Genomic DNA, 12,118 nt, shown 5'->3' on the forward strand with positions numbered 1-12,118 from the left:
TCCAAGTCTCTGCTCAAATCCCGGCGGTAGGCTCATGAACACCTCCTCTTCAAGATCACCATTGAGAAATGCATTTTTAATGTCAAGTTGATGTAGAGGCCAATCTGAATTTACTGCAAGAGATAACAGTATTCTGATGGAATTTATTTTAGCAACAGGAGCAAACGTCTCCTGATAGTCGATCCCATAAGTTTGAGTGAAGCCTTTAGCCACCAGTCTCGCCTTGTATCTCTCAACGCTTCCATCTGCGTTACATTTTATCGTAAACACCCATTTACACCCAACTGTTTTCTTGTCTTTGGGTAGATCAACTATCTCCCAAGTACCACTTCTCCTTAAAGCATTCATCTCCTCCATGACTGCTAATTTCCAATTCGGATCATCCAATGCTTCCTGTATATTCCTTGGAACAAACAAGTGTGAAATCCTAGATGTGAAAGCTCTATGGTTTTTAGATAGTCTTTGATAGGAGAGGTAATTTGCAATAGGATGTTTAATGCAATTTCGGACACCTTTCCTAATTGCTATAGGAACATCAAGGTCGGAAATAGAAGGAATAGGATTACCTAAAATTTCGATGCCAGAACTCGGGTGGACATTCGGGTCATTAGGATGGACATTCGGGTCATTATTCCTCAGATGAAATCGCTTCCTAGTATAAACCTGAAGCTCAGGATTTAGATCATTTTGTAGTACTTCTCCCCCTAAACAAGAATCTTCTTGACTAGGCACCATAGAACTTGGTTCTCCTAAGTGATCATTATCAGACAGATGTGGTTTTTGTGTAGGATAAATGACATTGGGGAGCGGGATAGAAATATCCCAAAAACGGTCTTCTACTCCACTTGTCTCCCCCTGAAGAGAAGTGTTGGGGAAATAGGATTTTGTTTCCACAAATGACACATCCATACTCACATGAAATTTCTTGGTTTGAGGATCGAAACACTTATACCCCTTTTTGTTTGAGGAATAACCCAAAAAAACACATTTTATAGCACGGGGGTCAAGTTTTGAACGAAATTGACTGGGAACATGAACATAGGCAGTACATCCAAAAACTTTGGCGGGTAAATCAGAAAACAACCTCGTGTCAGGAAAAAAAGTTTTGAGACAATCAAAAGGTGTTTTGTATGTTAACACCTTTGTAGGCATCCTGTTTATCAAATAAGAGGCTGTTAAAATTGCTTCACCTCATAAATATTTAGGAACATGCATGTAAAACATTATAGCACGTGCTACTTCAAGTAGATGTTTATTTTTTCGTTCTGCAATGCCAATTTGTTGAGGGGTATCCCGACATGTAGATTGATGAAAAATCCCATTTTTTTTCCAAAAACTCACCCAACTGCTCATTGAAATATTCTGTTCCATTATCAGAATGTAAAATACCAATTTTGGTTTGAAATTGGTTTTCAATCATATTGTAAAAATTTGTGAATAAATTTTTCACGTCAGATTTTTTATTCATCAAATAAATCCAACATAAGCGGGTATGGTCATCAATAAATGTAACAAACCATTTTTTACCAGAAAGAGTAGTGATTTTAGAAGGGCCCCAAACATCACTATGAATCAAATAAAAAGGTTTGGAAGCCTGGTAAGGTTTTGGCAAATAAGTAGAGCGATGAAATTTTGCAAAAATGCAACTTTCACAATGAAAAGAAGAACAATCAATCCCTTTAAATAATTCTGGAAATAAATGTTTCAGATAAAGAAAACTAGGATGTCCTAGCCTATAGTGCCATAGCATTATTTTTTCTTGAACAGAGATTGAACTAGTACTATTAAAGCTCTGGGCTTTTTTATTACTAACAGGTACTTCATCAAAGTAGTAAAGACCTTCAAGCATCCTAGCACGCCCAATCATCATCCCCGAGTTCTGGTCCTGAAATTCACAATGGGATTCAAAAAATGTAACACGACAATTAGAATCCTTAGATAGTTTACTGACAGACAAAAGGTTACAGGCTAAGTTGGGGACGTGAAGAACAGCATTGAGATTAATTTTCTCAGTTAGTTTAATAAATCTTTTTCCTACAATAGGTGAAAAACTACCATCGGCTATTCTGATTTTTTCATGACCAGAACAAGGGAAATAGGTACTAAATAAATGGGAAAAACTAGTCATGTGATCGGAGGCACCGGAATCTATGATCCACGGAGAGAAGTTTAGGCAAGAGAAGGCTTTAGGATTTTTACCTGTTTGTGCCAACAAAACACTAGGAGTACCGGATGAGGAGTTGGATTTTATCAGCTTTAAGAGTTGATCAATCTGCTCTTTGTTGAAGGGACCTGAATCGGCTTCATTAGCGGTAGGAAAGCCACGATTTTTCTCTCCTTGTTTGCTGCTTTTCCAGTTGACAGGTTTGCCATGGATCTTCCAACACGTTTCGCGTGTATGGCGAGGCTTGTTGCAAAAATCACACCAGACCCGTGGCTTATCATCAAACCTGCGCTGGTAATTTGCAGCCTTGTTGGCCGCAGCATCGCTAATTAAAGCAGAAATTTCAATTGATTCATCAGTACCTTTTTTCTTAAGCATGACGCTCCTTCGGCTCTCTTCCCTTCTGACTTCGGCAAATACTTCGCCAATGGATGGGAGAGGAGGTCTGCCAATAATTCTTCCTCGCACTTCATCGAACTCAATGTTGAGGCCGGCAAGAAACTTGTAAATACGGTTGTCTTCCACAGTTTTCTTGTGGTGGTTGCAGTCGTCAACCGATTTCCATTCGTATGTGTTGAAGATGTCAAGATCCTGCCACAACCTTTTCAACGAATTGAAATATTTGGTGACGGAATCATCTCCTTGACGAATCTCTCCCAACTTCAAAGTTAATTCGAAAACTTGAGATTGATTTCCTAAGTTAGAATACATCTGACTAACATTATCCCACAATTCTTGTGCAGTAGTATAGCACATGTAATTAGAGCTTATATCCTCCTCCATGGAATTGACCAACCATGTCATAACCATGGAGTTTTCAGCGTCCCAACTGTCGAACAGCGGATCATTAACAGCAGGAGCCTTCTTGTCACCAGTGATGTAACCGATCTTTCCTTGCCCACGGATATACATCCGGACAGATTGTGACCAGCGGAGAAAATTATCACCATTTAGGCGGATGGTGGTGATTTGGACAGAGTGAGAGTTGGACGTTTTCACCGGAATGGCATCGGTAGGGGTTGAAGTGGTTTCGGACGTGACTTCCGACATGGCTATGACGGTTTTAGGGCTGCTGTGTTTTTTGTTGCTCTGATACCAACTTAGAAAATATGAGGAAGAAGAACTCCGAAAATATGAGGAAGAAGGAATATATTTCTGTTATATTCAAAACTTCTTATCTTACAAGACCAAATGACACTCCTTATATAGGAGATATTACAAACATCATTATAACCCATTATATGCCATGTTAGAATTTACCATCACCTACCACACACTTACCATCACCTACCACACACTCACCTACTACACTCACCTACTCCTCACCTACCACCACCTAACCTACATCTATATAATCAATCAATTGTAACAGAATCAAAAATCAATTATCAATACATCAATCAATAATATCAATCATCAATACATATTTCATTCTCTCTATTTTTTCCATACATCAAATTTTACATGGTATCAGAGCAAGGTTAAGACCTTAGTATTTCCCGCTTCACCGGCGGGCGGCAACCTCGCCTTGGCCGCCCGCCGGACCTCAACCTAATCCGCTAGAATTTTCAAACACATACCCGAAAAATATTCTTCCTTTGTCATTGTTCCTCCCTCTGTTCTTATGCCGTCTTCTGGATTTGACAATATGAGTATAGCCTCAGGGATGTTACCAACCTCCCTAAGTTGCAACAACTGGTCCCGGCTGTAACATGGCCCTCGAACCGGGAATCTCCAGTCTTGAGATAGAAGGAAGAAGGAGCGCTGCCATGAGGACGAAGGAGAGAAAGATCTGAAGATAGAGAAGAAGATCCAAATCCAGAAGAAGGCTCGAAGCGAGGACCAAGGACTCTGCAAAACCCAAAAACAAAAAATCAAACAACTTTCAGATCTAATTTCTACTCAGAATTTGGAATTGCTTCACTGTCTTTCTCCTCGTTATCATCTCTGCTGTCTTCAGGACGTAGGTAGAAGTCTTGGATCATCAACAATTTATTTGGTATAATTACAATAGTTTAGCTTGAAATGGAGGGTTGTGGAGATTTCCTACAGTGGCTTGGACCTGACACGTCTATGAATATTCTCTTGTGTTTAGAGGACCCGTCAGATCTCGTCCGTGTCTGTTCAGTTTCAAGTTCTTGGCGCCGGTTTGTGATTGAAAATAGCCTCTCGAAGCAGCTTTGTCTAAGACTGTTTCCTGAAATATCAAGTCTTGCCCATGTTATTGCAGTGGAGTCTTTGATAGAAACCCATCTGGGGTGCTGCTGAATACAAAGCCCACTCCATTTCTTTATTTTTTTTTTCTTTTACTTTCCAGACCACTCACCGACACACACATTGATTTGCCCATGTATATCTCTTTTCTCTCTCTCTGCCACTTTCAAACCCTCTTTATCTTTTATATATATATATCTATATCTCTTTATTATACTATATTCCCAAACACTCATCACACGCATGCACATGGCAGACACCACTCCACTTTCTTTCTTTTATTTTATTTATTTCTTTATTTTATTATTATTTTTTTTGGTTTTCATTAAAAAAAAAAAAAAAAAAAAAAAAAAAAAAAAAAAAAAACCATTGCAAATTTTCACACACTGTGGGCCAAGCACCCACGTGAACCCCTCTCTTTTTTTCCCTCACTCTCTCGTTTTTGATTTCACATCTCTTCTAATTCTTTTTTCTTTTTTTATTTCTCTTTCACTTTATTTTTCATCTTTTTTTTCATTGTTATTTCTTTGCGCAAAAAAAAAAAAAAAAAAAAAAAAAAAAAAAAAAAAAAACAGAGGAAGAAGACGAACTGCACACCAACTTATTTTATTCATGTCGGGACTCACCCCGATCATCATTTTACACCAAAAAAAAAAAAAAAAAAAAAAAAAAAACAACAAAAACACAATCAAACCAACACAAATCGGCACAGTGGGATTTTTCTTCTCTACTCTGCCGCAGGTCTCTTCTTTTTGCCTCCGTCCTGGCGGCCCTTGCCGGTGTTGCCTCCGTGTTTCCCACTCCACTGGGCACGATCACTACTCCCTGCTCCTCCACTGCAGCATATGGCGGCCCTCCAAATCGGAACATCACGGTGGCCTTCCGCTTCAGCTCCTTATTTTCCGCCCTTAGCACGCTTATCTCTACTCGCGCATCCTTATACATGCGTTGGAGCAGAGCCAGCTGGGAGTTTAATTGCTGCACCTCATTTGTCCTACTCTGCAGCCGGTTCGACAAATTTGTGACCGCCGTCATGGACTCCACACATGCCTTCAAAGTATACTGATTAGCCTCCACATCCGTTTGCACTGCCATTCTTTGCTCCACAGACCGCATCGGAAAGTTCAACGGAGCAAACTCCGGGGCGCTTGGTTGAGGTTCCAGTGCCACCGCACCAGTTCTCTCTCTTGTTGACTCGTTGAGGTCAGGAAAGAGGGTGAGCAGCCCGCGGGAAGACGATGAAGCCATTTTCTAGGCACCAGAGTGTTACACAATATCTCTCTCAGAACTCTCTCAGAAAACAGAGTGTTACAGAATCTCTCTCAGAAATCTCTCTCAGAATATCTCTCGCAGGTTTTTTGCCTCAGCCTCAGCCTCTGTCTTATAGCCGAGGCAGCCACGCGCATCGCGCGCCTCTTACCACCAGCCGACAAACGGGCACGCAAGCCAAGGCGCCCACGTGCCTCGCCATCATGTCCGACACACCTTTTGATGAATTGGGCGCGCCTTTTGATGGCACGCCTTTTGACAAAATTGGGCACACCTTTTGAGGGTGCCACTTTTCCAAGGGTCCGACAAGACTCTATAAACTGTCCCGACATTTGATACCGGTTAGCTTTTTCAAGGGTCCGACAAGACTCTGTAAACTGTCCCGACATTGATTCCGGTTAGTTTTTACAAGGGTCCGACAAGACTCTGTAAACTGTCCCGACATAGATTCCGGTTAGTTTCTACAAGGGTCCGACAAGACTCTGTAAACTGTCCCGACATTGATTCCGGTTAGTTTCTACAAGGGTCCAGCAAGACTCCGTAAACTGTCACCACAACTGTCACAACATTGTCTGCTACAACGGTCCGACATGACCCCATAAACTGTCTTTTACATCGGTCTGACACCACCATACAGTGTCCTCTACAACGTTATGACACCACCATACAGTGTCTTCACCAACGGTCTGACACGACCATACAGTGTCTCCTATCCTTTTTTTATGTATTTTCTTGTTTTGTTCCTCTCTTCAAACTCAAGTTGGTTAGTTTCTATCCTCCTTGAGTTTGCAGGGGGCTGTTAGAATTTACCATCACCTACCACACACTTACCATCACCTACTACACTCACCTACTCCTCACCTACCACCACCTAACCTACATCTATATAATCAATCAATTGTAACAGAATCAAAAATCAATTATCAATACATCAATCAATAATATCAATCATCAATACATATTTCATTCTCTCTATTTTTTCCATACATCAAATTTTACATGCCACTTACATATTATATATTACCACTATCTACCACTATCATATTATATACATGCCACTATCTACCACCAACACCACTATCATATTCTATACATGCCACTATCCTTCACCAACACCACTATCATATTATATACATGCCACTATCTACCACCAACACCACTATCATATTCTATACATGCCACTATCCTTCACCAACACCACTATCATATTATATACATTAACACAAATTTCCAGCACTCATCAAGTAGAATTCTTACCTGCTTTAGATCTCATCGTGGTATGCTATTCATGGCTTGTTTCTTCTGTGACTTTGTATTTATGGACACAACTCACAGAATGTAATTGTCATTAGGTCATGAAAGATGGAAGGATTGCTCAAGCTGGGAAATACAATGACATTCTCAATTCGGGGACTGATTTTATGGAACTCGTGGGTGCACATCAGGATGTTTTATCAACACTAGATTCCACAGTCGCTAAGTCAGTCTCGGAGAATTTAGCTATAAGCGAGGAAGATAGTAGTGATATGGGGAGCGATCAGAAACCTGTCTAGAAAGAGGAAACTGAGCATGGTCAAAATGGTAAAGGAGATGATATTGTGGGGCAAAGAAAAGGACAACTCGTTCAAGAAGAAGAAAGAGAGAAAGGTAGAGTTGGTCTTTCGGTCTACTGGAAATATATCACGTCAGCATATGGAGGAGCTCTTGTACCCTTCATATTGTTGGCACAAGTTATATTTCAGCTACTTCAAATAGGAAGCAATTATTGGATTGCTTGGGCAGCTCCAGTGTTGAAGGATGTGGCACCTCCAGTTTCAGGCTCTACTCTCATAACGGTCTATGTTGCTTTGGCAATTGGATGTTCTTTTTGCATTCTTGCCAGAGCCCTGCTTCTTGTAACGGCTTGGTACAAGAGTGCCACAATACTCTTCAACAGAATGCATTTCTGCATTTTTTGTGCTCCCATGTCTTTCTTTGACGCCACCCCAAGTGGGCGAATCTTAAATAGGGTATGTGAAACTGTTGTCGTTCTTTCTCTACATCTTTTAATCCAATTTGTGTGATTGGTTTTCATTGCTTTTATATGTTTAGATGAGTTCACAATTTAGTTGATCGAGCTGGTTTTCCTGCTTGCAGGCATCTACAGACCAAAGTGCACTGGATTTGGACGTTCCAAATCAACTTGGGAATTTTGCCTTTTTAATGATAGAGCTCTTGGGAATTATTGCAGTGATGTCGCAAATTGCATGGCAGGTCTTCATTGTGTTTGTTCTTGTCATTGCAACCTGCATTTGGTTGCAGGTAAAATCTAACAAATTAATATCAAAGTGTCTGTTAACCTTACTGAGTGGAAAATTAGCTTTGCTCTACAACCTTGATTTAAAGAAACTAATCTTAGTATGCATTCTTACAAATTAAGCAAACTTACGGAGCTGTGAGCTCTTGTACAATGGGCTTGCTTCACCAGTGTTGCACATTAACAATAAATTGTATCGGGATTTGGAATGTATTTAACTCTTTAAAATTTTCTACTTCAGGCTTCATTCTGTTTTGCAAACTAAAGAAACTCATGCATCTAACTTGAATACTAAGAATTAAACCATCCTATCTGTTCAATTTGGATATTATCATTGAATTTGATTATTGTCATCTATCTATTAGGATTCATATCTACCTTTGTTTCAATCAATTTGAACTTACAATGGTTTTCTTTTATTGCTTTTCAACTCTTTTTTATTTTATTTTATTTTTTTACTGCTCTTTCCATGTAATGAAGAAGAAGATTCACAGGAATGCATGCAGCCTTAAAAAAGAAAAAAAAGAACAGTGGTAGCATGAAGATAGATCTGAGACAGTTTTTTGTGACTTCATTTTGCTCAGCTTACCTTGATTGATTTATATTTTGATTTAAAAAAAAAAAAAAAAAAAATCCCTTGATTGATAGAGTTCTCGTCCTCTTATTAATTTCAGCAACATTACATTGCTTCTGCGCGAGAACTAGCTTGATTGGTTGGAGTGTCCAAAGCTCCACTAACACAGCATTTTGCTGAAACCATCTCAGGATCGGCTACTATTAGGGGCTTTGATCAGGAATCGAGATTCATAGAGACAAGTGTGAAGCTGATAGATGGGCATTCTCGGCCAAAGTTTTACAATGCTGCTGCACTGGGGTGGCTATGCTTGCGTTTATACATGTTGTCTGCTATTACATTTGCCTTTTCTTTGGTTTTCTTGATCTTTGCTCCCCCAGGAACAATTGATCCGAGTAAGTAGTCTTTGCTTGAACAATTGATCAGAGCATTTCAAGCTTGATGACCTGTTGTTTTTTCATTTCTGTTTCTTAATTTGCAGGTGTTGCTGGGTTAGCAGTGACATACGGTCTTACTTTGAACATTTCACAAGGCCGGTTTATATGGAACCTCTGCAGAATGGAGAATAGCATTATATCCGTTGAAAGAATATTTCAATACACTTCTATCCCAAGTGAGCCTCCTCTTGTGATAGAAACAAATAGGCCAAACAATGACTGGCCATTACATGGACAAGTTGATATCTGAGACCTTCAGGTAAGGTTAATTCTTTGCATTTTCATTAATGACAAATGATTTTTTATGTATATGGAGCTAATTGATATCGAATGCCTTGGGCATGGATTTAGGTCCAATATGCCCCTCACATGCCTCTAGTATTACGAGGCCTTACATGCACTTTTCGTGGAGGAATGAGGATTGGAATTGTAGGGAGGACCGGCAGTGGTAAATCAACTCTCATACAGACGCTGTTTCGCATAATTGATCCAACTGCTGGTCAAATTCTGATAGATGGTATCAACATTTCCTCTATTGGACTGCACGATTTGCGATCTAGACTAAGCATCATTCCTCAGGACCCAACCATGTTAGAGGGCACGGTGTGAAGTAACCTGGACCCACTTGAAGAGTACACAGATGAACAGATTTGGGAGGTGGGTTGGTTTACTCTATCTCCTGCATTGATTTTTACATATTATATATGCAACAACTTGTACATTTGTGTTTGTACTATGTTGTGGATGTGACTCAAATTCAGCCCAGAGTACGCTCATTACCTGTTGGTAGCCCACACGATAGTTCTGACCCAGTATTTGTATTAGGGTTTGTCACTAGAGGATTAAAACACGTGGCTACAAACCACGGTGTTGAGGATTCAAATCCATCCTCGCCCACAGCCAGCCAATAGGGAAGGATATTTTAACCCAATTCGCTTGTATATTTGGTTATTTAAAGGGTGTAGGGTTTGACAAAGAGAGAGTTGGCTCATTGTAATCTCTACATTCATGTTGAAACTCTTCGTCATTCTTCGCCTGTGGAATTAGATTTATTGCTGAATCACACAAATTTTCTTGTGTATTTGTGTTTGTTTTGTTTTAGCTTTTCTCATCTTCACCTTTGTCATAACCGTTTTCATTGTAAATATCTATTTCATTGCTTTTTAGGCTCTTGATAAGTGCCAACTTGGAGAAGAAGTGAGGAAGAAGGAAGGAAATCTTCATTCAACAGGTTTCTTCATCCACTAATCCAATACAGTTGCAAAAATAACTCTTTTCATATGACCGACGTTTTTCTTAGCTCCAAACCAAAGTGATTATTTTTTTATTTTTTTTGCAGTTACAGAGAATGGGGAGAATTGGCGCAGGGGTCAGAGGCAACTGGTTTGTCTGGGGCGGGTGCTACTCAAGAGAAGCAAGGTTCTGGTGCTCGATGAAGCTACCGCATCAGTCGATACAGCAACAGACAATGTTATTCAGCAAACACTTCAGCAACATTTCTCTGGCTGCACTGTGCTAACCATTGCATATAGGATTACATCTGTAGTTGACAGTGACATGGTTCTATTATTAGATCATGGTTCATATCACTTAGTTCTGTTCTGTGACTTTTCTATCTCCTGTTACTGTGAAATCTTTTTAATTTTGTTTTCTGGTGCAGGACTTATTGAGGAATATGATTCTCCGACAAAGTTACTTGAAAATAAGTCGTCCGCATTTGCAAAGCTAGTTGCAGTGTACAGTATGAGGTCGGATTCTAGATGTGAAAAGTCGGCAAACAATTGAATGAATCTTTGTTAGGGCAGTGGTACATCTCTGATCTTCCATGATGATGGCAAAATTCGGGCAGTGGTGACATCGCTGATGCATTTTGCACTAATGGATGGGAATATCCTCTTTGAATGTGATTGTTCTGCTTCCTCTTCTTCTTCTTCTTTCCTTTTTTTTTTTTTTTTTTTTTTTTGGTGTAGATAGGTCAATATGCATGTTGTAGACAATGCTTTACACTTACAGTTTGAAATAGCTTGTGTAGATTTTGGTGTTGTAATCAATACATATATAGAATGTAAAGTTTTAATAAAACCCTCTGTATGGTCCCCCTTGATTTCGACCCCATTTCTTCTTTAACTTCTTCTTCTTCCTTCTTGCTCATTTAGTTCTGTGCAGAAGTTATTCAGTCTCCTATCCATTTTGATGGTTTTTTTGTTTTTTGACTTTAAAAAAAAATTGATTCGTTTGATAATATTTTGAAGTTCTTACTGGGACATGATTTTTTGTTTGAAGTATTATGAAGGTAAAAATAATTGTTGTTGTTTTGTTACAAGTTTTAAGCTTTTAGCACAACAAGATTATAACAAAAAAAATAAAAATTCATGATATAAAAAATCAATCTAATTTTTTTTGTTTTTATAAAAAAAATGATCTATTAAGATAAATAATTTGAATTATCAAAATGCAAAACATAATGCCCCCTAAAGTCCAGATTACACGGCCTAGTCCTAGAGTGTAAAATTGTTGGCCGTGATTTGCAAAACTAGACTTCCATTTTTCTGTCACTCTTGGAAAATGGCTTCTGAAACTTTTGGAAAAAATTTATTTTTGCTAACTTTGAGCATTTAATTAAGGTGGAATTCAACCATTATTTTTAACGTTTCTAATTGGGTTCATATTTAATGTCGCGTAGTGAATAAAACTGTGTATTTAGTTGCACAAAATCATTTCCGGATGAATGAAAATTTAACGCGCTTTTTCGGATTTGTGGAAATGGCTTTAGGTGGGTTTCTTACACATTTGTGAAATGTGCTTATCGCACATTGGAAAGGCTTATGGATTTGTGTGGGTTTATATACCTTAGCTTGAGATACTTGGGATGAGCCCCAAAGGGTACCCAAGTTTGTGGAAGGGTGAGGTTATGAGTGAAGTAGGCTAGACTCATTGGACCCAAAACAAAAATCACACACGCGCGTTGCCATTCGGGGTGCGTGGTGTGAGGTTGGATTGGGTTTGTTCGGCCCAATACTTTCCTTCACCCAAACAAATCCCGAACAAGTTCATAAGGTCCATACTTGAACAGATTCAAAAGGTTCACCCGAACAGATCTGTTCCTATTCTGAACAGGTTTTTCCTGCTAGGTACCTGTTCCGAAAAGGCACTTCTTCTCCTAT

At 39.3% G+C, this 12,118-nt stretch overlaps 1 protein-coding gene and 1 pseudogene across 2 annotated transcripts in view; one reads left to right on the top strand and one right to left on the bottom strand.

Annotated features, from left to right (window-relative positions):
* Positions 1 to 2,920, bottom strand: part of LOC145797448 (uncharacterized) — a 3,312-nt gene extending 392 nt beyond the window's left edge. Inside the window, exons 1-2 of the mRNA XM_082884596.1 lie at positions 2,200 to 2,920; positions 1 to 1,885 (exon numbers count right to left, since the gene is read on the bottom strand). The exon at positions 1 to 1,885 is cut by the window's left edge and continues 392 nt beyond it. Of these exons, the coding sequence (XP_082740722.1) occupies positions 1,851 to 1,885; positions 2,200 to 2,920 (756 nt within the window). The 3' untranslated portion in view covers positions 1 to 1,850. The remainder of the gene's footprint in view (positions 1,886 to 2,199) is intronic.
* Positions 1 to 11,206, top strand: part of LOC114303232 (ABC transporter C family member 3-like) — a 24,737-nt pseudogene extending 13,531 nt beyond the window's left edge. Inside the window, exons 7-15 of the transcript XR_014338505.1 lie at positions 6,882 to 6,924; positions 7,000 to 7,656; positions 7,784 to 7,948; positions 8,618 to 8,912; positions 8,999 to 9,213; positions 9,306 to 9,611; positions 10,122 to 10,185; positions 10,294 to 10,533; positions 10,615 to 11,206. The product of XR_014338505.1 is annotated as an ABC transporter C family member 3-like (transcript). The remainder of the gene's footprint in view (positions 1 to 6,881; positions 6,925 to 6,999; positions 7,657 to 7,783; positions 7,949 to 8,617; positions 8,913 to 8,998; positions 9,214 to 9,305; positions 9,612 to 10,121; positions 10,186 to 10,293; positions 10,534 to 10,614) is intronic.
* Positions 11,207 to 12,118: the final 912 nt, after the last annotated feature.

Source organism: Camellia sinensis, chromosome 8 (assembly GCF_055761805.1).
Source record: "Camellia sinensis isolate YWXY chromosome 8, ASM5576180v1, whole genome shotgun sequence".
Taxonomy (NCBI): domain Eukaryota; kingdom Viridiplantae; phylum Streptophyta; class Magnoliopsida; order Ericales; family Theaceae; genus Camellia; species Camellia sinensis.